The sequence below is a fragment of the Corvus cornix genome, chromosome 7 (genome assembly GCF_000738735.6).
Source record: "Corvus cornix cornix isolate S_Up_H32 chromosome 7, ASM73873v5, whole genome shotgun sequence".
Lineage (NCBI taxonomy): Eukaryota > Metazoa > Chordata > Aves > Passeriformes > Corvidae > Corvus > Corvus cornix.
Window position 1 is genome coordinate 4664959 of NC_046337.1, and position 26289 is coordinate 4691247.

General features: G+C 38.7%; 1 protein-coding gene across 1 annotated transcript in view; it reads left to right on the forward strand.

The window, feature by feature from the left end:
• LRP1B (LDL receptor related protein 1B) overlaps positions 1-26289 on the forward strand; it is a 636888-nt gene that overhangs the window by 263700 nt on the left and 346899 nt on the right. The window contains exon 3 of the mRNA XM_039555091.1: positions 8-145. Coding sequence (XP_039411025.1) covers positions 8-145 — 138 coding nt within the window. The remainder of the gene's footprint in view (positions 1-7; positions 146-26289) is intronic.

Here is a 26289-nt window from a genome sequence, read left to right on the forward strand (position 1 = left end):
TCTTTAGGTCCTGAGGAAGCAGATTTCAAGTGCAGCCCGAATTTCATCAGCTGCATTGGCACCAACAAATGCATCCACTTGTCCCAGCTCTGCAATGGGGTCTACGACTGCTCCGATGGGTACGACGAAGGAGTTCATTGCAGGGGTGAGTGAAAATTGCTTTAACCTCAAATCTTCCACTGTATTTTCTGTTTTGAGTCCAAAGAGAACCAGAATTTACTCCTTGGGAATGCACATAGGTACATATGTGTGTGTATATATGTAAAACAACAGAAAGCGAGCTGATAGAAGCGTATTTTAATATGTGTTTCAAGTTAATTTTAGAAAGTATTTTGTGTGAACAAAAATCAAGTAAAAAATAAGCCCCCAGAGACTTTCAGAGTTTTCCTTTATTAGTTACTAGGCTTATATGATGGAAACTCTTAAATGAAAAGAAGGATGAGGAAACTCTTCAGTGAGAAAAACTTGGGCACATACTGTTTGCCAGGATGTGTTTTTTTCCTTATAACTTCTGTTAAAAAAAATAAAAACCAAAAAACAAAAAACAAACAAAACAAAAAAAAAAAAGAAAGAAAACCACTGAAAAACGTGTCAAATTTGTTATGAGCATTATTTTGCATAGAGGACTTCGTTTCAGGAGGATTTTATACAAATAATCTACTGTTTAATAGAGTAGTCACCAAATTCTGACAATGAGAAATCTTAAATAGAAGTTGGTGAAGGTCAATTATTTAATATCTCAGCTCTAGTACTCAGATGGCTGATTGAGGTCTGCCTTGGGGATAGTCATAGGGCCAAATCTTGGGTGCCTTGAGTCAGTTATTTTTAATCAGTAGATTTCCAGATGAATGATTGATGCTCAACAGATCTCATGTTCCAAACCAGAAATTCAGAGACGGGTCCTGGGACTTCCACTGCAATCCAATATGACAATATACAATGAAAGATACAATTAATGGTAGAGTTCAGAAAGTTAAATTAGAATTTAAAATTTCATGTGGACGTATTTTCAGAGCTGTCAGAGTAAAATCTGAGACCATGCCAAAAATAAGCCACATGGAAAAAAAAAAAAAAAAGCCATCTGGAATTAATCATTATAATACTGCTGACTTCACAAAACTACAAATAGTTATTTTTATATAACCAAATGAGGATACTGGCTGTTATAAAAGACATGAAAATTCTTATTCACAGTGATAGGAATCATTTCTTTTCTTGAAGGCTCAACTGTTTTATAGTCCTTGTTCAATGAGCATTATACAAAATCCAAATTTGTGTCAGCATATTGGTTTTAGCACTGGGCCCAGCATCCAAAAAAGCCCCAGAAGTCAAACTGGCCAAAGCACTATTTGGCCTATACTGAAACTTTCTGAAGTTGCAGGTGAGTGTTCTTGGGAGAACAGTATTGATTCATTAAGTTCTGTTTAAATGTATATTCTGCAATTTTTCATGTTTTTCTGTAAATTATTCTGGATGAAATGACAGAGGATTAAAAACTTCCAGTGCTGAATAATTATCATATTATAACTGTCGTATATTTTTGTTGTATATCAAGTCTTTAAATGACAAGATTAATGGAAGCAGAAAATACATGTATATAGATTAAAAGTAAAATCCTATGTTAGTGGAAATGAAATATTTTTGCTTTTCATATGTAGCATTGTGTGCATGTGTCCTGGACTTTGGAATGTGATAGCACATGAAATACCCAATCTTTATTCATGTCCTTTTAATTTATGCTCAAATACACCTTGTGAGATTCATATTGATTCCCACTCTTTTCTTTATTATCATACATGAATATGAAAACTGCCCAGTGGAAAAATTAATGTCTGCTTTAATAAATCACCATAAAATTTGGTAAAACATTCTAAACAAACATTTTTTCTAGACCACACAGAACACCTACATAATGAAGTCTCACAGTACCTCCTCATCTAGTAAATTGATTTTTGTGGCAATTGCATATTTTTACTTGCTATTGAGGGCAGTACTTGAAATTATCACTGGACATATTTCTGTCAACAGAGCCAAAGAGTATAGAAAACCATAATTTTATATGATGATCCTGTAGTTTGTTGCAAACAACTGCCACTAAAGTGTCATTATGCTACATTCCTATGCATGAAATATTTGGTATTAATGCTTTATAGTTGTAATTACTGTCTCTCTCTATATATATGTATCTATATATCAGAAAAATGTTTGGGTAACCTTTGAGTCATTCTTTACTTTCTGAGTCTTGAACATGCAAGTCATACGTTGAACTCATTTATGTGGCCAAAAGTTGCAAAGTTACCTCAGAAATCCAACCAAATCATTAGCTTTTTCTTTCTATCACTCACAAGAGTGGCATTATGGCATTATCAATTCTGCTCTAATTAACAGTGTTCATGGGAAAGTTGTGATCGAGGAAGGCAACAGCACTTTTCAATATTCAGTTGCAAACAGCCCAGTTGGTCACAGAGCTATGGTAAAATAATCTATTGCTGGGAACACTGATAGGGCTGTGTAAATAAGTCACAGTCCAAGCACCAGGAAAATAAGTTATGGTATGAAATATGGGGGTGTCACAAGGGCAAAGCCCATTTCAGTGCACAGGTAACTCCAAAGGGGTGAAACCTTAAGAACTGATGGAGTGTAAGTATCCAGTAAGTGGAAGTATTCTAATTTCTTTCTCTAAATTTAACATTCTCATGTTAATTCATTATTAACAATTTTTTAGAGATGTATTCAGGCCTGCACCTTTCCCTGCCAAGGGGAAATGCAGTCATATCTCCAGTGTGAAATGGTAATGTATGGGGAATTTCAAGGAAATAGTAGTAAATACAATGACACTCCTGTATTATCATCTTTTATTTCAGGCACATATGCATTTTTGCTGGTGAATGTAATGCATAAATTCAGGGGAGGTTGTGGCAATATGAAATAAAGAATGTTTTATTGTGTATGGTTGTTTCACATTATGTGTTCCAATGTCCTTCAGAGGAGAAAGGGGTGCGTAATTCACTGGATTTGAACCTCAGAGCATCTAATGGTGATAAGACATCTGTATTTGGTCCTTTTGGATTCCTTTTCATTTTTTGACTAATTGAGGAATGAATGCTTTAGAGAGGCTGACTAAGCAAGGAATCAAAATAGATATTAATCCTTCCTATAAAGCTTTTACTGGGGCTGTTCAGCTTTCTGGTAACTCCAATAATTCCACCACGATCCAGCCCTGCTGAATGGGGGAGTTCATGCCCATCAGCTCCTGGGAGAGTTGATAAGGCTGAGATAAAAATTACCAGTGCCAAAACTAGAGCCAGGCTCGAGTAGTTCTAGTAGAAGACTGCTCCAGATCTGCTCTTAGCAATTAAGCTTCTTTCTTTGACACACTTCTTGAGGCTTCTTTTGAGAGCCAGGCCTTCATTTCAGCTGCATTTGCAGCCACTTTTACAGCTCAGCCGAGCGATCAGGTGAGAACTCTCCTGCCCTAGGGGAGCTGCCAAATTATTGCAAACTGAACTATTTAGCTCCAAGTCTTTCCTTCACAGGGTTCATCCCAGTATGGGGCTGGGGTTGGCTCTGGCTCTGGCTTTGGTCAGTTAAAGCTGGGGTTGTGTGGCTGCAGCTTTTCCCAGTCTGATTTTGAGGTATTTTGAAGATTAAAATACCTCTTCTTATTTTTTTTTTTCCCCCTGAAAGTTTTAGGAATGGTTCAGGCACATATCCATCATGGGTTAGTTGGACTTACCTGGCCTTGAGTATGTAAAGCATTAGATATAATTATTAAGATAATTTCTAGAAAATTAAACTCACATTCCCATGAATCTCAGTAACGGTTTTTTTATAGGGTGTAGAGGTGAGCTGTACAGTTTTATAAATCAGTGCTTTATATATATGTATATGGCAAAAAATTGAATGCGGTGTGCCAAAATTGGGGTTTAGTCTGCCTCTGAGTTAGAGCTACAGGAAACTGAAACTTGTACAGAATATGGAGATCTCCTTTTTTAATTAACTAACTTTAGTTATTATTTAGTAGCTCCTGGAATATCTGTGCTGAAATTTTAGATATTCCAGCCAGAAAATGCTAGAAGAATACTGCAAAAAATATCAGTGCAAATAGAATCCTTCTATGTCTTCAGATTTTTGGATCTTTATTAGCTGTGATCTGAACCATAATCTCCAAAGTCTCTAATCAATAAAATATTCAAAGGCAAACTCTGGATCATTTACTATTAAAGAACTGCAGAACTGCAGAAATTTTGGCCAAAAGTTGTTCTGTTTTAGCAACCTACAATCAGAGTATTATTTTTCTGTTTAGGCTTTTTGAATGAATTGTCATTATAAGTTGAAGATAAATGCTGCTATTACTGAATCATGTTTTCTTCTGGTCTTTCTACAGCTGGAACACTGGGAAATTTTAAATAGTGTTTTCCAGAGGGGAAAATACAAATTTCAGAATTTTAAGGAAAATTCAGACCTTTTAAGAATGAGGCAAAGTTATAAAACTGAAAGATATGGACCTACATTTAGACTCTAATCTTGCTTTTTTGCTTTCTAATGAAAGGTGAAACAAGGTAACAAAAACCCCTAAAAAGAGTTGTAAATGTTCCTCCATTTTCTCATGAGACTTTTTCTGGAAGTAATGCACACCTGCAAGAGAATTCCCTGTGAACTCATTTGATTTATTCTGACAAGCTTTAAATCACTCATCCTTTAAGGCTGTGATGTACAAAGTGTCACATGAGGTTGCTGAATCTGTGAACCCCCTGGAAATCTCCCAGAGCTCCTGATGTACCAGTGGGGCTGCTGAAACCATCCTGTAACATTTGGAATGATTCCCACTGCAACCACTCTGCATTCTGCATCAAGGTTTTCACTTGGGTTATGAGGTAGAGAAGAGAACAAAGTGTGGACATTACAATAAAACAATCAGGTGTTTTTGCTTTGGAACAGAGCTGCTAGGAAAGAGCTCTTTTTGTCTGGGTGAAGGCTGAATTTACATTGTTTGGTATTATGATATCTCCTCATTTCACCATCCAAACATCCAATTTCTTGTATATTACTCTCTTTGCTATCTTTTTGCCTTAATAGTGCATGATGTGGCTCTTTGAAATTAGTCAAGGTCATTTAGTCCATTCTATTGTGAAGACAAAGAACTCATAGGCTTGGTGATTTAATAACTTTCCATCACAAAATCCTTTTGCGGCAAAGCAAATTAGAGGAGGCTGGTTGGGGAATGAGCAGTGGAAGACATTTGAGTGATGTGATTTCATCCTGTGTTGATGGGCTGCTGCTGAAGAGGTTTTTTAGGCTAGAATTCACAAATGAACGCTGTTGTGAAGGCATCAGCACTGTCTCTGTGGCAAATTAAGTGTAGGATTTAAATGTTTGGCCACATAAGATGATAATATGTGATAGCAGATCATTAACTGGTGCATGGTTTGTAGAGAGTGTTGTGATCTTGTCCATTGAAGGAGCAATGCATGTTGGGTCTGCTCCCAGTCAGTATTTCCATTTCAGTTGCAGTATCCATCTTCCTGAGAGAAAATGCTGGATACTGTTCCTTACTGGCAAAATCAAGTGTTGGTCGGGTCTGGCCTCCCCGAATACAAATTTTGGTCAGGTTTTTAGCATACAAGTTTAAATACACACTCTTTCTTCAGGTCACAGAAACCATTCTTGCAATAGCAAATGCAGTGTTGGATGGTTAACCCATGGAGTTCTTCGTAATGAGAGAGAGGGGTGAAGATTATAACTCAAATATTTGAGGATTTCTGTGATGCTGTTGCCCAATAAAATGCACAAAGTGTAGCAGAGATGTTAATCTGTCGTATTTGAGACAAGATGATGGTAGTTGGGAGGGCCAGTCAGTGGTAGTTAACTGGTTCATGTACAGGGCTGCAGAAACCTGGGGAAAGCAGTACGTCAGTGACAGAGGGGATAGGATGGAATGATCTGAGAAATCTTCAGATTTTACATCCCAGGGATTTAGGTTAAATGCTATTTAGTTGTCTGCTGTTGTTGTTGCCTGCTGTTACTGTTTTGAAGCTGCCCCCTGCTGAGAAAACAAACATTTAAATTCGTATTATGAGCATGTCCTTTTCAGTTTTACTCAATCCACTTTCTGTGGATTAATGTGTAGAGTTACCTGTTAATTTTTCCCTGTTAATAAACTAATAAGCTAATAAAACTCCTTAGGGAGTTTATCTTATGTAAGAAATGCAACAAGCTTTTTGTATGAATAAATCACAAAGGATTTTTATGAAGATAAATACTCTGGGCATAATCTCTCTATCAGGAATTCCTGATATATTCACATGGCAAAAACCCTGACTCTCCTAAACTCAGCCTGCAAGCAGGAATTGTAACTGCTGCCTGGCTGCCATTAGTCCAATCACAGAGTAAATCTTAACTGCATTTTCAATATACAGGCATCAGAAACAGTTTTCACCCAGGAGAGACTGGGGCCTGACACCAAATGCTTGTGAAGCACTGGTAACCTTGAGGCATAGGGAGAACGACAGCACAGGGTCTGTCTTCAGCTATCACCACCAATACTTGGGAAGATGAGATAGCATAGACATCTTAAAATCTTATTTAGAAGGAATAATGGTTTTTTTTCAGTTTCCTTTTGGCCATTTTTTATCTCTTTATTTTTTTCCTTCCAGGATATACAGAAGCTATTACATTTAGACCTATGGTGTGAGAATTTAATTACTATTTCTTGCATTAACTAATAGTAAAATTATATCCACTGAAGAAAAATACATCTGAGGCATCTGCCCATCAATAAAACATGTCATTAAATTTTCACGTCCTCTTTTTGCAGTGACATTATTTGCCTATTCATTGCTTCATTCAACAGTGTTAAAATAATTGGGCAACCTGGTGTTTGAAGTGGGAAAAAAAAATTAAGTGACAGGCATGTGTGCTGAAAAACGTGATTTTGGTCCTCCTAGAGCAATTTATAATGTCAGCCTAAATTTACAGAATGGTATCAAATTGGAGACAGAGAAGAAGAAAGAAAAGAGCAGATTCTGGGGCTAGCATCACATAATTTGTCAGAAGTGCAGTTGTCAGTTTTTTGCCCTGGGAGCCCTCAGCCAAGCTACATTATGAGAATGGTTTCAAGTTCTTCCACTCCTTGCCTGAGGGGATTTGACTTCCCAGCTCCTGATCTTCCCAAGGTGAATAAACAAATAAGGAAACTACATCTGTTCTGTGAAGGGGGTGCTTTTGCTCTTCTGAGCTCTTTTTTTCCCTGAGCCATAAGCAGTTAAACATTTATTGCAGCAAATACTTGAAGCTCCAGGAGTGTTCATTTGCATTCTCATGGCAAAGACTGAGTTCTGGTCTCTTACTTGTTCCCACCTCAGCAATTAGCTGTGTGTTGTTAACCAAAGGGGTAAATTCTGGGAGCTGGGGTAGGAGCATTCCCACCTGGAATGCATATGCCTCTGCACAACATCCACCTGCCTGACCACCTGCACGCAGAACACAACAGATTCTGCCTTTTCACACACTGCAATGCATAGCTGAAATGAGAACTCACCATTTTTTTCTTCCAGACAAGGGCTTTACTTCCTTACCGTTCCCCACTTCTTGCGTTTTTCAATTTTAAGCTCATGGAACTGTATAATCAAAAAGCCCAAGTCGTTCTCAAACTGTGTAATATAGTTTAAAAATTAAAATTTGCCATCATTTCTGAGACTATGATAAACAAGTCAAGATGTCACCAGCAATTTTAAGTGAGATTGATACTACTCGGTGGTGTGAAGAAGTTTGCTTTGACACATTGAGAAATTACTCTTACTCTTCCACTCGGAAGCAAGAACATGCACAGAGCGTACAAAAACTGATTTTCAGAATTCATTATACCCTCTCAGATTCCAGTCATCTTTTCTCCACAAAAATCTAGGAAAGTGTAACTTAATCTTTAACTCACTGCAGTAATGCCTGTAATTTGAGTTATATGTCAAATGTACAGATTGAAATACTGTGAGATGATGCGGAATAAGTTAAAAATTGTGGGGAAAAGGGGAAAAAAGAATACCTGGAAGTGAAAACAGAAACTGGGGAAACACAGAGCCCAGTCAATAGCAAGGTTCAGTATAATTCTTCATGTGAGGGATTGTCAAGCAGACCTACTTTAAATCAGGATTCTCTGGAACTACGTGCATCAAAGAATAGGAACGTGTTCCCAGTGCATTGACTCAGATCAGAAAATAAGAGTTTTCCAGGAGACTCCATAGCCCAAAAATATTTTATCTATTGTGAAAATGGGTGTGTTGAAAGCATTGTTGCTGTGCATGGGTGATAGGATATAAGCTGTGTTCAACAAGGAAAAAAAATACAAAATAGTTATGATGAGACCTGAGTCCTACTGGAATGAATGGCAGCATTTCCTTGGGTTTGGGCTTCTGGGCTGGGCCTATCCAAACAAGAAAAAAAGTGCCTAATTTTTTTTTTTTTTTAAATATCTTCTATTCAGGTTCTCTAAGCATTTACATGTGCAAAAAAAAAAAAATTTTTTTAAAGAAACTCTAGGACACTGCTACATCTTGAGAACAATGAGCCATGTTTCAAGCTCGGGATGAGACCATGACCCACTCTCTGCAAATGAATGATGTTTTCTGGCATTCAGCTGTTGAAAAAGGCTGTTGTTGTTGCATTGGCTGCTGCCTGAGTGTCTCTTTGTAGGGGTGGCATACCCTGGTAGAACAAAGGCTTTGAAATCAAACTTGCTGAGGCTTCATCTAGCATCTTTCTGAAATAATTTCTGGCTATCTAGACCTTCTTTAAATCCATTAACATGTAGCAAAGTATCAAAAGTGCTGTCTGGAAGATAAGGTGTCTTGTACATGGGATGGATTATTGGAATGAAACACCACTGTCCATCTTCTCAAAGGAAGTGTTGGCCACTAGGATTAAAAACAAGGAAAAATTAGCATCAGTCCAGATTATGATTCCAAAAAAAGGTTTATCTCATGCACAGTTACACTTTTCTGACTTTTCAGCTTGGTTTTCACACTCCTGTGAGATTCCACAACAGCTGATGTCACATTCCCACAGCAAGATCAGTAAGGGAGAAGATTTCTGTTTTGCAATAAAAAAATCATTCATAGTAACTTAAGCCCCAAGCACATTTCTTAGCCCCACTATGCAGAAGGTCATAATCCTCACTCATTAAGAGCTAAATACGGTCTTTTAAACAAATGCCCTGTTTAATTACCAGCAGGCAATTCAGCACAATTAGTTGCTGTCTAAGGTACTTTTTATTTTCTAATGGTCTTGCATATTTCATAACCACTTTCAAAACCATGCATCAGATGGAGGACCTGCTACTTGTTTAATTGGCTTTTTCCCTCTCTTAATGATGTGCATCTCCTAGAACTTTAGCAGGGATTATTTCAGCTTACAAATAAAAAAGAAAACAATAGTTCACAATTCTGAAGTAGCAGAATTTGGTTGTCTTTTAGCAAATTGAGCTTTTTTTAATCCACTGCAAGACAATGAAGCAGAATTGCATGAAACATTTATGTGCAGGTAGCTTTTAGTTTTCTACATGAAAGACGTGAATATAATTTTACATTCTCAGACTAATGGCACACAGTGGCATCAGGAGGACAAAAAAGAATGGGAGTAAGTTCTGCTCTGCAAAACGTTACATAAGGTGAGCACAGTTACATTAAAACAAAACTGTTCAGACATTCTGAGGACTCTCATTTAAGGTACATGGTAACTAAAACCACTTCTGTGAGGCACAATTGCTCTGCTTTCTGCCATGAGCTGACACAATGTATGTTAAAAAATAATCAGTGAATTACCCATAAATTTAAGTGGACACAGTTTGGGGCCCATACTTCTGTTTTGTGGTAAAAGTGAATGTCTTATGTGCAAAAAAAGCATCAAGTGAGCCCTTCAGGAAAACCTGGGAATGCATCTTGCCCTTCCCGTAGGAGCTGGATGCTTTGATTCTTAGTGAAGAGAAAAAAATCCCAAACAAGCCCAAACCAAATCTGATGTTGGCCACAGTGTCTGTTATTAAAGGATAAAGCACTGTGCTCTTCAAACTGCAATTTCTCTCTCTTGAGCTTAATGGGAAAAAAAAAAGAGAAAAGCTTTAAATAGCAGTGTGGCTTTTCCTGACATGGTGTGGGCTACAGTTCAGCTGCAGGAAAATGGGGATCATGGATGGTCCGTCTCTGACTGAAAAGGTTACTGGGTCCTACACACATGTCCTGTTTGGGTTTCCAAAGGAGAACCAGATAAAAGGCAAAAAATATGCCCTTACATGATCCTCATGAAGAATCAGCTTTTCTGCTCTTTGAAAATTTTTATTTTGAAGTCCATGTGCCAGATTTCTTGATGTTGTCTTGAAACTGTAGCAAAGACATGAATTGTTGCAGTTCAAAAACGATTACATTTTTGGGATACAAATTTCGTGTTAAATGCAGAAATTTGCAATCTCACGATTTACGTTTCTTAAAAAGTCCATTCGTTACTTGTAATAAAAAATTTGTTCTGTCAGTCCAGGCGTTTTTTCCCTTCTGATGCCAAAGGTGCCTAGAGCTGAGAGGAGCCATTTGGAAAGTGTCTCAGGTTTTCTAAGACTCACCACAGAGTGGTCAGAGGGAGTCAGAGAGAGCCCTTGCTGTATATAAAGGATATAAGTACTCCCTATGATATATCCCTAAGGATGTACCTAAGTCATATCACCATCCCAGCACACAGCTGGAGAGGGAAGCTGGGCAGGATGTGAAGGCACATAGAGCTGGACAGGAATTGGGTGGTTGTGGACACCAGCTCTGAAAACATCCTGTGCATCCTGAGAGCAGGGACCAGAGTGCTTGGAAAGGATTTATCCCTCCAGTACTGGCAGATGGGAAATCAGTCTGTTGGTCCTATAGCACCGCTGTTGGTGTTCACCAAAGGACCCAGGATGCTCTTTTCAATCTGTGGATTGTGAATAAAAGTAGGAATTGCTGTTGGCTTGTGTTAGCAGGAGTTAGAATCATCCCCCAAGTAAAAGTAATGTGAGTGAAATACAATTCTTGTTAACGGGTGCATCTGCAGGCCTTTGCTTCTGACTTCAGCTGCAAAAGTGCTGCTCACATCAGTCTTTTTCCCCTAATGAAGGCACAGCTGTGCATTTAGGGATTGACAAAGAGTGTGATTAGGAATTCCAGACTTCCAAAATAGTTTATCTGCCTTCAGAAAGAGTTGTTGTTAGCGACTAATTCTTGGTGAAATTTGTTACTGTCTTGTGCTGAGGACATTTCTGGTGGTGAAGCACAGAAAAGCTGTGGCAGTTTAGTAAATCTTTGCATTGTCCAGAATTTATATGGTGCTTCATTTGATTTTGGGATCTGGTTAAGCAAGTGAGACTCTGTTAAATCTGAAAACATTAGTTCAAATAGAAATTAATTGGGGTTTCTTTGGTTTTGGCTGGAGGTTTCTTGCCATTTCTTGTCTCACCCCTGGTAGTGGTGTTTGCCTCAAGGAGAGGTGGACTCAGCCATCCCGTGCTGATTCTGGGCACAGAACCTACTGTGCAGTGATCTTCTTCAGCTGTAATTCATGTTCTATCCTGAATTTCTGCTCAGGAGCTCCTTCCCTGCGTGGAAGGATTATAAATGGAGACAATAGTCTGTTTGGACTATGTAAAATATGTCCGAGGTTTCCAAGGAGCTGACAATGCTGATGTTCAGCACTGTGAGTTCTGCTGGCAGGTAGCTTGGAAATGTTGATTATGGTGTTAAACATTGCTTGTGCTCGCATCTGGATGTTAAAAGAGGACATTTTTTAGGGGGAAAAATGTGGGGGGGAAAAACATAACATGATAATTGATTTTGGTCTTTTTTAATAGGTATTAGCCAAGAAATTGTGGAGTTTTTAACGCAAACTAATCTAGATGGTGTTGAATTTTGCTGCACATAGAAGGCTAGAATATTTGTAAATTAAAAAGTCAAAGGTGAATTTTAAAAGCAACTTGACATTAGCTCTTTAGCAAAACACCACAGACTCTGCCTGTTCTAAATAAAAATACAGGTTTTGTTGTTTTCCCATGCTGATGTGTTTTTCGAAGAGAGTTGCAGAAATCTCTGCTAAATCCATGCTAAATTCATGGTGTTTACTTTAGGAAAAGTCAGACAATGTATTAGAGAATTAGAGTTTAGGATTTTGAAAAAAAAATATTTTGTCCATTGTGACAAAGATTTAAAGTAATCACTGGAAATTAAGAATGAAGACAACATGATTTTTAAAACAAATAATTTAAAATATGAAGAGTCCCTACATTTGGATGAGAGGTGTCGTGAGTGATAATATCATGGGAACTCTCCTGTGCTACTAGAAAAACACAGATAATTGATGAAATTGGGAAAACAGAACAGTTGATCAAGAACCTTCTGGATGTGGAGGGGGTGAAGGTAGTGCTGAGCTGCAGGGGACCTCTGGATCCAGGCAGGAAAACACCCAAGGGAGAAGGAGAGTACTGAGTTTCCTGAAATCACTGAGTTCAAATAGGGAATTTTCTTCCTGGGGCATTGCTGTTCTTCCTGGGTATTCTCCTCTTGTTTGCTCTGGACAGATTTCCAGTGGGCAGGAAATAACCTGGAGCTGATGGATGGTAGGGCTGGTCAGAACCTTTGAAAGCACATTTAATGTTGCCTGGAATAAACAGCCAGGCCATTGTAAAGCAGCTTGAAAATTGCTTTTACCTCAATCCATATATGCTTTTCTAAAAAACACATGTGTGTCACCAGCTGCAGTGTAATTTACTTTTAGAATGTTGTGCTAAAACTTCTTCAGTCTCCTCAAAGAGTTATCTAAATATGGATGTTTTCAAGGAAAAAAAGATGATCAATCCAAAACACTGCAGGAGAAAGCCTTTATAACTGTTCTGAAGTTAATTAGAATTCATAGTATTAATTCACATTTCTTGTCAAAAATGCTTTAAAAAGTACATTTGTGTTTAAAATTGTGGGTGCTTGATTCCTTTAAACTTGGGAGATGTTCTAGAAAATTTGGAAAGGCCTGATTGGTCTGTGTGAAATGGAGTCCTTGGCACACGAGGCAGTTGCCTCCTGTACTGGCCATGGTATTGGCTGTAATTTTCTTATTTCCCTTCCTATTTCCCTGGGCTGGCTGCTCAAGGATTGGAAATTTTCTGTGACAGAGAAATACCTGACTTGATAGAGGGGATCTGGTGTGTAGTTTGAACTCCTGGGTACTAAGGTAATAATCATTACCTTGTAATAATTATGGCTAATCACTCCAGAGACAATTATCACACACTTAAGTGTGTGCATAAGGGAAAACCCGTGGTTGTTCCGTGGAGCTGGGATCAATGAGCCTGTAAGGTACCTTAGGATGGAATACAAACAACCTGGCTGGTCAGAACCCTCAACAGGCCCTTCAGTGACAAAATACCAAGAGTAGGGAAAATGCTGCTTCCTGTGCCTCAGTGAAAAACAAAATAGTTTCCAAACCGTTTGATTGATCTGCAAAATGAAAGCAAGTTGAAGGGGGAAAACATAGCACAGACTGCACAAAAATTTTATCAGTGGTCAGCACTTCAGTAAGAAGAAGCACAAGTTAAGGAAGAGATTTTAAAAGAATGTTTTAAATGTTTGCTTTTTCTCCTTGCTATAGCAGTTTGTGTAATAAGAATCAATGGCTATTTGCCTTTTAAGTCCCTGTAATCTCTCGGTGGAATGAAAATTTGAGAGTATGTTTCCCTGGCACAGTCAAATGCTTTGTGGATTTATATCGATGAAGATCTGTAGGCTGTTTGCAGTGGTGATATGTGCTTTTAATCCATCCATCTTTCAACGGTGACAAAAAGCGGCTGTTCTCGTTTTAATCATAAAGTTAACTTCAAAAATGAGATGTCAGTAAGAAAAAGAAAGTGATTTTCATCTTCTAATATCACTACAGACCCATTTTTTATTGATAGGTGCCAGAAAAGGTTGCAATCATTCCTCATGGCTTTAAAGCAATGAGGACTTTACTCTGAGCACATTAAATCTGCACCAGTGGCTTCAAGAAAGCGTGGCTCTTGTTCCTCACAGCCAGGAAATGATCAAGTCCATAAGTACAGGATTTAGGTATTTTAATCATCGCCAGGAGTACCCAAATCTATTAATCATTTTGTTGTTGTTTGACTAATGTTCTGTCATTTGGCTTGGTTTGCCAACACATTCATTTGTTGCTTGTTTTTTTGTCATTGAGTTATAATTTCATTACTCTCTGACCTTCTTTGTCCTCTGCTCGTGCAATTGCAGTGTAAGGGTGGTTGATGCCATTTGGATAGAATAAAGAAACAATCCAAACTTTTGTTTTCCAGTGAAGCTGCATGGGGCATAAATCCCAGTTAGGTTCAGCTGATTTTCTGCTGTGGTTGCAGCCGTGACTGCTGGCAAAGAACCAAACACAATGAGACAGTCCAACCTGGAGGGTGCCTGGGTAGGCAAGGAGCATGGTGAGCTGGACATCTCCATCAAAACTTCACATAAACTGCAGGTTGAGGACTGTTGAAATTGTAGTCTGGATTGTTTTAAAACTGATAAGCCAGATATGTTGAAAATATGCATTTTTTAAAAATTTCTATTATTGCCTCAGAAGTTTTTCACAGCAAAATGAATTGGCTTCTGTTTAACTGCAAAATATCTGCAATACCTTTCCTCTTCTAATTGGTGCTATAGATTGAAAATTCAAGGTTACTTTTATTTGAGAGCACTTCAAAACGAATACTATAGGATAGGGTGAGGGGGAACTTTTTATGCCCTACATGGGGAAAAGCTGATGTAACATTTTGAAAACAGGAATTTAATGCACTTCAAAGTGTTTGAATTCCAATATTCTGAATAGTTCATGGTTAGTCTGGTGCATTGATATAATTTTCCCCCACTATTCATATTTTGCACTACTGTGAAGCCAGACATACTCCAAAGTCTGCCTCAGAGGCTTCCACTTCAGCCAGACATTAAATATCCTGAGCATTCATATATTGTCATGTGTATCTAAACTCAGACCAAACTACTCAATCTTTCTACCCACAACTAATATTACGATAATGACAATTAATAAGATAATGGATCTAACACTTGTGTGATAAACTTTTCTTTGGCATAATGGAACTGTGTAGTAAAAAAGAAAGAATGAAATATCAAGACCATTCACCTCTGAGGGATTTTGTATCATTTTTATTGGACTCACAGGAGTGATGAGGAGATGAGAGAGACTGTCTTTCCCTGCCCTGATAGCCTCCAAGATAACACATCTTTATGATTACAGAACTCACCTGTTCACCAAGGTTAATAGTGGTTTTAAACAGTGGCTTCTCTTTGGTGTGTGTCCTGTACTCCAGCAGTATAACAAGCTGTTAATAAATGGTTCTGCCTGCTAGCTCTGTCTGGGCTTAAAGGCTTAAACAGAACCTCCATCCCCAACAGGAACAGGGAGTTTGTGCCTCTCTTACAGTGTGTTCTCACTAATGGCCAGGACACTGACTCCATGCCTTAAAACCTCCCACAGCTCCTCACCTTAGATTTGGATTCAGCTCTGGGCCTCTCATGGAGGATGATCATTATCGTTGTTACTTAACTGCCTTCTCCATCTGTGCATCAAGTGCGGGGAGATCCTCCCAAACAAAAACAAATCTGGTGGCTGCGTGGAAATTTCAAGCAGCTGTGGCCTACATAGATAGGGTTTTGTGTGTGCTGCTGCTGAGTGCTCTGCAAAATACACCATCACTGAGCCCATCTCCCGGGCTCAGGGTGCAGTGGGAATGGGATCTGTTAAAGAGAAAATTAACTGCACAATGAAAGAAGAATACTTGCTTTCAGCTGCTCTTCTTTTATCTTCTTTCCAGGCCTTGTTTTTGCTTTATCTCACTCATGTTGTGGCAGAAGTATGAATGCTGATGTGCTAATGCAGATCCCAAAGTATGGAGTCTAGGAACACTTCACTTATTCATACAGTGGCAGCTTGAGTCTGATTCAGTGCATGTTACACAGTTTGGTTCCTAAAAGGGGTGTACAGGGTGTTCTGTACAGCATGGAGGGCAGTTTGGTACCTTGTATCAATGGCCTTGGTTGCTGAAAGGGCACCAAGATGTGCCTGTTCCTCAATGGCAGTGGGCTAAAGGAGAGATGCTAAATGTGAGATGCCAGGTGGGTGAGGGGAAATGGAGAGGGGTGGTCATGCCAGAGGCCTTGGAGTATCCAAGAGCTGGGCCTGGTGCTGCTCTGCCTCCCTCACAAGGACTCTGAGTGTGTCCAAAACAGAACTAGAGCTCCATGGCTCAGGTTAGGGTAGCACTTGGTTCCTCTGGTGTTTTATCCCAAAGTCCAGGTGTGCTGCTTTCATTATCTTGACAATAAAGGCCTTGTTCTGCAAGACCTACACAGACTGAACTTTCTTTAGCTGCTCTATTTTACTTTATACTGAGTTAACCACTATTAGAGGCACCGAGGCTGCTATAACGAATTCCCTGCCTTCCGTCCTGGACATGGATACATTTCAGTTTGAGGATGGCTCTTGGATAGCTCGGAATTACTTTATGATCCTTTTGCATGGAAGATTATTACCGTTCAGCACTGACCTGAATATTTTTCTTATGTGTTAATACAACTGCTTGGCACTTTGAAGCAGAATCGAGGAATAAAAGCGTAACCTCCCACACCAAGGAGCTGTAGTATGAAGTGGTTTTAAGAAACAGTTGTGAAATCCTAATGTCCTGCTCATACCTTTTGATGTTTGGGAGGCTGATAGATCGCTCCTGTGCCCAGCCATAGGATTTGTGTGGCATGGGAGCTGCTGTTCTGCTCCTGGCAGGCCTTGGCACACATAGGAGGGAGGAGGGCTCAGCACAGAGGACTCTCAGGTTGCTGCACCTTCCCTTCAGTGATTTCTGAACAGTCTCTTCTCTCCTCATGCTTTTTTCCCAAAACACATTTAAATCTTATGCATGGAAATCAAATAGAAAAGAAATTACTTTCATTATGTTGGTTTTATTTGTTTTCTGACTTAGTCTAATGCTCAGGATTATTCTAGCCAAAATAAATTACACATTAGAAGCAGTGCAACAAAGGTATGTATAGTTTAAATGGAAAGAAGTTGATATCAGCAAAAGTGCATAAATATGAGAGAAGCCCAACCGTGCATATTAGGGAGACAATAAATGAAAGTAGGCCATTTTTACACAGTTTTTAAACAAAATTGTTATTAATTACTGCACTGTCTGTGCTTTTGTCCCTTCTGCATTTTCCACCTACTCTTTGGTATTGATTTGGGGAAGAATCATAATAATATTCCGCAAAAGAGGGATTTGTAGCTTGCGATAGCAATTCAAATGCTTACCTAAGGAAACTGCACCCTTCTAGAGTCCAACTACCCCAGCCCAGAGGTGGAAACAGACCGTCTTGATCTTGCACCCCATTGAGGTGCGTAGTAAAGGTAGTGGAGAGCAGCCAAGGCATCAAAAACAGTCACCATCCACTCTGCTGTTGTATTTCCTGACTTTTTTATTCTTTTTTTTTTTATAGCAATGCTCACAAATTATCAAATGTATTGTTGTAAACATCAGCGCATTATTGCCGTGGATAAGCTGTACTGAAAAATCTATATTTCATGGAGCCTAAGTTGTGCTGAATATCCAGAGATATTCAGTAGCTACTTCAGCCCTTCCTGCTGGGTTTTTTTATGTACTTGAGGGAAGTCATTTGGGATGCTTGAGTCACCAAAATTTAAGGTGACATGACAACCCATAAAAGCATTTCAGTCTCCCAGCGACACTTAGGCGCCGTAAGAAAAGCAGTTAAACAACTGAGAATCTCCGTGTTGATTTTGTCAATCTTCCTTACTGTTTGCTTCCATAAAAAGAACTCCACAATTCCATATTTCGCACTCTTTGCCCCTGCATGACCAACACAGTTGTGCTGTTGGCTGTGGAGCAGTGGAACCAGCAGGAAGCTGCCGTCTGTCCTGAGCAGGAGGGGTGACCTTGGGGGTGACCCCTCCAGCACAAAGGAGAGAACAAATGGAGAATGTGCTGCTCTAATATTCCACGCTGCACAAAATTAGAATCTGTTTTAATGACGTTCCATTTTCTTTGTGACCACCCCAACACTTGCTCCTCATAGCAGATATACTTCCTTTAAGGCCGAGCTGCAGGGTCTTTTCTGTTACAAGTTCTGACAGTTTTTACTACAAAGCCAGAACTCTAGAAGGGAAGTCACACCTGCTGCAGTTTTCCTTCTATGTGTAAAATTTTGCAATCTGCTACTCATGCTAAGGGAAACTCCTGGGAGCAAGGGCACAGGATTGAAGTGCACTATCAAGAGGACTCCTTGGAACATGCCCGTGTTCTTGAACAGAGAACTATTCTGTTACCAGAGTATCTGTGCTGGGTTTGTTTTATAAAAAGAGGAGGTTTTTCCAGTCCATGACCTCTAGTCTTGAGCTGGACATGATCCAGGGGTTGCTTTCACACTTCCAGGCAGTGCCTACTGGGTACCAACTGTCCAGACATTCTGATCTGGAGTTTCTTGGCCATCCTGCCAAACCATGCTTCTTCACAAGGCAAAACACCTTGTAAAACATTGTGGTTTGTGTTTTCCAGTTGGTTGCAAAGCAGATTTACCTACTTAGATCGCAAGCAAATGCCAGTCTGTCTCTTGACCATTCATTTGATGTGTTTCATGTCCTGTTCAGAAGTGACATGCTTTAGCCAGGAATTCATGCATGTTCAGAAGTAAATCTTATACATGGAACTGGTTTTAAGAGGAGGTTTTAGGTTTTTTCCACAGCAGTGCCCAGCCCCACTTAGGCAAGATTTCTGGCCATGATAATCAATTTCTGACAGTGGAAGCTGACAAGAGCCAGCAATAGCAGTAAATTAATGTAAGGGAGGCAGCAAATCTGTATTTAACATAGATTTCATATTAAAAATCAGACTGAGTTTATGCACTTTGGTTGTGGATCAAAGGCTGAGACATGTACCATAATCTTCATTTAAATTCTATCTTCATTCCTGTTGGTGTGTAATGAATAAATACTACACAGGACAGTAAGCAAAAATTAAATATCCTACATAAAAATGTTCCATTTTAACTTCTCGGGTTTTTGATTAGGGGTTTTTTTTTCGGCTTGTTGTTATTTTTTGGTTTGTATGTGAGGCTTTTTTGTGTATTTTTTTTCCCATAAATGACATTTACAGGTGTATAAACTAAATTTAGTTCATTTCCCCAACTTTAACAGATGTTACACTTCTGACAAGTATTCCCCCGTCAAAAATTTGTGCATTTTAGTTATTTTAATGTCATTTAACTTATTAGGAATTCAAACAAACAAATAATATAGACATCTCCTTTGAATTAATATATTAAAATATAATTCTGTTTTCCTTCCTTTCCCACGGCTTTATAGCTTAGCCATGCATTGATTAAAAGAAATTATGCACAAGAAGACTCCATGGGATAAAAATGAAATCTGTATCGATCTCAGTTACTTCTAAATTTTATCAGAATTTAGATTAAAATTCTAGGAAATTAGTGTAAGTCAGTGTATTTCAGTGAGATTATGATAGTTGGAGATTTATTCCATGATCTCTATTTATTACTGTAATATTGAGTTGATTTTATTTGCCACTTTTCTTTACATTCTTGACAGAGTTCCAAAAGTAGTGGACTAACTGTTGAAGCAAATATAAATTTAAGATGAAGGAAATACACTTTTTTTCCTAAAGCACATCTGCATTTAATATGAAAAGGGACAGCAGGTTCACAATGCTGAAGGTATTAAGCTAATGTTATTTATTTACTAATTGTATAGTCTAGAGATGTCGACAGTGCACACGGTCGTGTTAATGTTCTGATGGTGCTTTTTGAGATCTCAAAAAGGGTTTCTGCTTTATGTTAGAATGGTTTTGAGACTCTCAGTTTTTCTTCTCAACAAAGGAACAGAAAGTAGAGATACCCTAAAATACCCAAATGCTGAATGGATCATTCTCTCTGGTGCCATCACTGGTTGGCATGAGATGACAGCCAGACCACAGTTTCAAGTTGAACTGAAGGGGTGTCAGACAATATTTTTATTTCAATTTTACGGATGAAGAGGAAAACCAAAAGAGTTTTAGCGATTTTTCATGAAGTCTGCTGCTTCACCAGGAAATAAACCGAAATTTCAAAGCACCTAAAGCATGTAGCTATAGGTCCTCTCTGTATTATTACGGCACTGCAAAAGTAGTGTATTTGCTGACTTCTATTCAATTGGTGCCAATGAAATTAATCACTGGGTTAATTCTAACCCCAGTTTTGCTGACTCGCCCAAACTATGCTGTCATATATTATTACAGCAATTTATACAGGATGACAGTTTTATACTCCTGAGGTTGAAATTTTAAAAATGCAATATTATTTATATGAACGTGTTAAGTGACAAGAGAATTCATGAAATATAAAAGCATGGGCTGAAATTCCTCTGAGCTTTCCCTGCCTAAGTGACCAGCTAGTGAGATTTTATGTGTCATTTCAGCCAGTTAGACAACTTGTCTCCATAAATCTCCTCAGCATCCAGCCAGGTGATAAAATTTGTGTCAGACACGATGGTGCTGTTTATCATTTCATGTGCAAGTTTGTACACATTCCCACTCCTCCGCACTGCTATTAGATCTAAGTAGACAAGTATGATCGATGTGTCCTGTGCAGGAGCACTGATCAATATATCTTCCTTTGCTGGAAAATAAAAATTTCAGGTCAACAAGTTGATGGAATTCCACTGATCTTCATTGTGGGGTAGATTGTGAGTTTCCCAAGAGGACAGAGTAATATTCAGAGATTATCAGTATGGTTTTCCCTGTTGGATAAAGTATTAATTAATATAAAGCATTGCCAAAAAGTTTCTGTCAAAGTGTGTTCTTCTGTTATTACAAAAGATTCCATGAACACTCCAGAAAAATTATTTGGATTTGTAAGTATGGAAAAAACCAGAAGGAAGTCTTTGTTAAGGAATAAGAGAACTCTCCCAATCTCCGCTTCCCCCGGTAGATGACATTTTCCCATTCTTGACACTTGGTACGAAATAGCAAAACTCTGAATTGTTTCCAAATTTAAAAAAAAAAAAGAAGAGACTGCTGCGTATCCAGAGCTTTATGCTCTCCTTGTAATTAGTATATTTTACACTACATATGTTGGTCTTGGAAACAAAGAAGACAGGAGCATCCCCCATGGGCAGTTGCCTCTCATCAGAGAAGTTAAACCAGGGGTCTCAGGAGATCACTCTTTCTCTGTTATTGATTCTAGTTAGACAAATCAAGATGAACAGAAAACTTCTTAATTTATTCTTAGAGGTTTGCCTCGAGTGTCCCAAAAGCGACACGATAGCATTTTCTTTAAGACAAAAACATTGCTCATCTAAAAAATAAAATAAATCTTTATCAGTTGAATCTTGGAATGTTTAACAGTGCCATCTGGTGACCTCTGCCATAACGACAGCGGTGTTGCTTGGAGCATCCTGCTTTTGAGGGTCTGCACAAACACCTGCGTGTTCCCAAACTCTGCTTAGGGGCAACCTGAGACATTTCGTATTTCTGTTTGTCTTCCTTTACTCTGCAGCTTCCAAAACTGAGCTAAGTTGATTCATGCAGTCTTACTTTTGTCTTGATAATAACACATTGGAATAATATCCATGTGATATTTTATGGTTGTACATCTACCCGTAGGAAGAGACGTGTGATTATATCTGGGTAACCAGACACTGGCACAATTAATAGTCCCTTTTTGAAAGATTCCTGTGAACTTGCATCATCTAAAGGCAAATCCCTTAAGTCACTGGTGAGGACTCCATTTACAGTGAGGGACCTTAACTGTGACAGTTTCCCTTCTTTTCTTATCCAAATTGATTTTTAATATTATTGTTGACTGTAAAACTCTTAAACTTGCAGTGCCATCTCCCCCCAGTGACAAGATAGACGTAATTTATATTCTTAATCCTTCCATGTTTTGTGCGTTGACATTTGAAACATTGCAGGGCAGGGACTCTCTAACAATGAGTTGTGGGGATCTCAATTTCGATCTCTGGAGACTACTTGCGGTAAAACAAGCTGCTAGAACTATTTTTAAAAATTTTATTTAAAAAATAAATTTGCATTCAAATTTAAATTTTGAGAAGGTTTTAGGAAAAGCAATAACTTAAAATGTTATCAAATGTTTTTTCTTCATGGCTACAAAATTGGTGCAAGAATACTCCCTGCAGAACAGGGAGGAAGAAAATTAAGTTGTTTATACAGTTTGGATGTTTGCCCTAAAGCATCTTCTAAGCACAATGCAAGGAAGCTGTTCATTGACTACAGGGGTGGTGGGAATACCTTTCTCTGACAAACATGGAACACCTGCTGAACTCTGAGACTCCCAGCATCCATTTGTACCCACGTGAAATAGATACAGGGAAATGAGCAGAAATAGAAAAGCCAGAAACAGCTTAAAACTGCTACACCTGTCTTCTGCCCCAGAAAGACGCACTTGCCCTGTGCTGTTAACCTCATTAGGGGAACAGTGAGAAATAGAAAACCAGTTCCAAGCAATGGGAAATGTTTGTGTCCATGCAAACCAGTTTTATCACATCTCTTCCCGTGATAATATTCCTTCATTTCCTTAGGTCAATTGACTCATCGCTAAGTAACGATTGCACATCCTGATCACTCCTTTCTTCGTCACACATTACTCCAAATTCAACTTTGGCAAGCCATTCCTTTTCTGAGCATCAGATGAGGTGTGTTATTCAGAGATTGTGGCAGCGTTTGTTTGCATCTGCACTTGGCTGCTGCCCTGCAAAGTGCTTTGTGTGAAAACATCGTGTTCCTGTGCACGCAGAGAAATGCCGTGTGTGCCTGAGGTTTGTAAAGCTCTAAAGCATTGTAGGGATACATCTGCCGTGTTGATCTCAATTAAAAAAACAAAAAAACAAAAAAAACAAAAAAACCCCAAAATACATTTTTTCCTGGTAAACAAAGATTGGTAACAGACTAGGACTCAATGAATGGTTTTGGTGGTTTTTAATTAAAATTTCAGGGTTTACTGAGTAATAGGAAAGTGATGGTGAATTTTAATCACATTTTCAGAACATATTATCCTGAGATGCAGAGACTTTTGGGGCAAGATTCCCTTCTTTAACTAAAGCATTTAAATCATTTCATCAGGAAGCATAAGATACTCTTTCAAACTCTGTCTGCTTGGGTCAACATGAACTTCTCCCTGAATTTCTTCACACAGTTTACTAAACAATCGTTCTGGGAGGTAGTTTTGAGTAAACAGCATCCAACCTCCTTTGGCACTGATTTATCCTGAAAATACTTAAATATGAGATTGCCTTTAGTGAGAAACTGGAGCCTAGGTTTGTATCTCTGGAGGATGAGTACTGGGTCCTAGAGAACTTATCTTTTTATCTTTTAGGTAAGACATATATTTGACTTGTTAAAGTAGAAAATCCTAGTCAAGACTTGTCCTGGTGAGGTGTAATTCCAAGTCAGGCAAGTGGGATCTCTGCTTTCATCTTCCACGAAATTGATATCAATCAAAGTAGTTGGGGAATGAAATATTAGTCATCCCAATCTGTTTTGATAATAAATGTCTAAATTTGTCCTGAAGTGTTATTGACTAACTTTATTAAAAATGTCCACAATGTAAATAAAATACTTTATAAAACTAGGGGGAAATGAGTGTAGGGCAACAAGTTCTATTGAACAAGGATCATGGAGTTATGTGGTTTTAGGAATAATGGAGCAAGCTAAGACTCCTCATCCTCAAAAATGATTGTCCATGTTGAAGTATGTAGCTGTAGAAGCGTGAGTGAGAGGGATAGGGAATGTTGCTGTTTGTCTTTTCTATGACAAAATTCACAGGGCATACGTCAAAGCTGATGGGTGACAGTTTTCAGACCAATCAGTACAAGTATGTCTTCAACACATTGGATAAGGAGCCTATAAAATTCCTCACCAGAGAATGTTGTAAATGTGGGAGTTTTAATGGGCAAGGACAAACTGGGTGTGAAGAATGGGAGGAGAATTCTCTGAGGGTTATGGGATATACAGCAAATATGGAAAAATCACTGACATGAATATATTTAGAGTGTGAGGCTGCTAAGGGGAGGTGTTGCTCACGTGCCCTGGTCTTGGTCTTCCATGGACTTCAGACAGGGTCACTGTCAGCAACCGAGCCAGATCCACCACTGGCCAAACGCTTTATTAATTCTGAACTAGAAAACAGCTGGAAAAAAGGTGGTTCTGCCAAAAATAAATAAATCAATACCTGAGAATACACATTTTTGGCTGTACCCAGACATTTTTATAATTCCTTTGTTTTCAGTTTGCTTAGGGGATTTGGTGAAGAAAATAAAATTAACATTACATAGTCACAGTTGCTTCATTTAAATGTATGTACAGGCTTATGGGTTTCACATGCAGATTTGTATTCATGAATAAATAAGGCATATTGTTCAGAAGAAAGATACATAATTTGAGATGTTTCCTTTCAAGAGTGGTCAGATCTAGGCCTTATTTGAACTACTGTAATTCTGCTTGCTTTGGGTTTCTTTTTCTTTTTTTTTTTTTTTTTTAGTATCATATGTTATTATCATGCTGATTTTATCCTTGGATTAGCAATGAATTACACTTCTGGAAAGAAAATAGGCTCTACCACGTATCAATCCTAAACCCCAGAGTGAAGAGGTTCCTCAGCTTTGAAACCACAAGGCGATGCAGCAGGGGCAGAGTTTGATCCGTAGCAGGAGGAGCAATTATCTGTGTCCTGGAGGATCCTTCAACCTGCACTAACACCGATGCCTTGTTTCGTACACAGGTCATGAATGCTCTAATGACCACAATTCATGTTGCCATTTAGTGACCAGGAGAGCACGCTGTGCTCCCCCTTGCTCTTACAAGACTCGCTGACACAAACAATCAGGTCAAAATCACAGGATATATGAAGTTGCTTTTATCATATCGCCTCAGCTAACAAGGCAACAATTAAATGTGTGTAAGCATTTCCATTATACATACAAGCTTGGCATTTTAAATCTGAGCGGTTAAAGATTCCAGTAGATGAAACACAGTGTTTGCTAGCTGATTAGAACATATAAAAAATGAAAAAAAGAAGTGTCTATTACAATAAAATGCTTCATGCTGGTCAAGCTTTCTTTTAAATGAGATGATGGCAAATTTTAAATGTGCTAGGACATGTGATCAGTGATTTTAAATGGTGACACACTGCTTTATGTTGTGCAGTGAGTTGCATTCAAACACAAAAGCAAACCTGGGGAATCAGTCAGCTCAAGCTAAGCCAGGGAGGAGTAGCCATGTCCCGTGCACATGGTTTCCCTACTGAGTTGCTCTTCAAGGGTGGGAAGGAGAGTGTGAAGGGCAGGGAGCTCCCTGTGTACCTTTCAAGGGTCACTCTGCTCCCAGGGTGAGGATGGAGTTACTTGCACACAGATGTGTGATCTCAGCGTGGTCAGGGGATGTGGTTTAGGACCAGCTGAGGCAGGCTCATGTATCTGTGGGATGTCCAGTGCCACCCCTGCAGCTCCCTCTGGTTGTCCCGACATTCTGATATTAGGAAGCTCCTAGATATGAATCCAACATGATACTCACTAGTAGTTTGTACATCAATTTATGTCTTGCTCTCTTTTTTTGTTTTTTTCTGTATTGCCTTCAACAACTGTGTTATTTACAAAATTAGTGCTTACCTTCATGGTTGTTTCAGATTTTCTCATTATAATATTGTTATCCCAACTTGGAGCACTGGGACCATAATTTTAGCAATTCCACATTCTTCCTTCTTACTCATTCAAGCAGGAGCCCATCTCTGCTGAGCGTGTAGCTGTATTAATTACTGAGTGGATTACGTGGGACTCTTGCTAACAAGCTAAAAACAACACATATTAAAGAGGTCTGTGAGCTGGTCATCATAAAGTGTCTTTTCCAGGCAGTAGCATTTATGTAAATGTAAAAAAAAACCAGCCTTGGGAAGCTTTGATAAAGTATAATGCAAAACACTAACTGGTGAATGCATCAAGGGTAGAACCAGGAGGGACTTCAGTGGATAAAGATATTGATGACAGATGGGTTTTCTGAGGCAAGTCAGTGACTAAAAGGGTGCCTCCAGACAATGTGGTTTTCTTCTCTGCACTCTGTTTCTAAGGAGAACAGTGCAATGACATGCTAAAGTTTGCTAATGACTTTAAGTAGTTGGGAGAAGCCAGTTTAAAGGAAATTATAATGTTCCAAATTACACAGCGAGA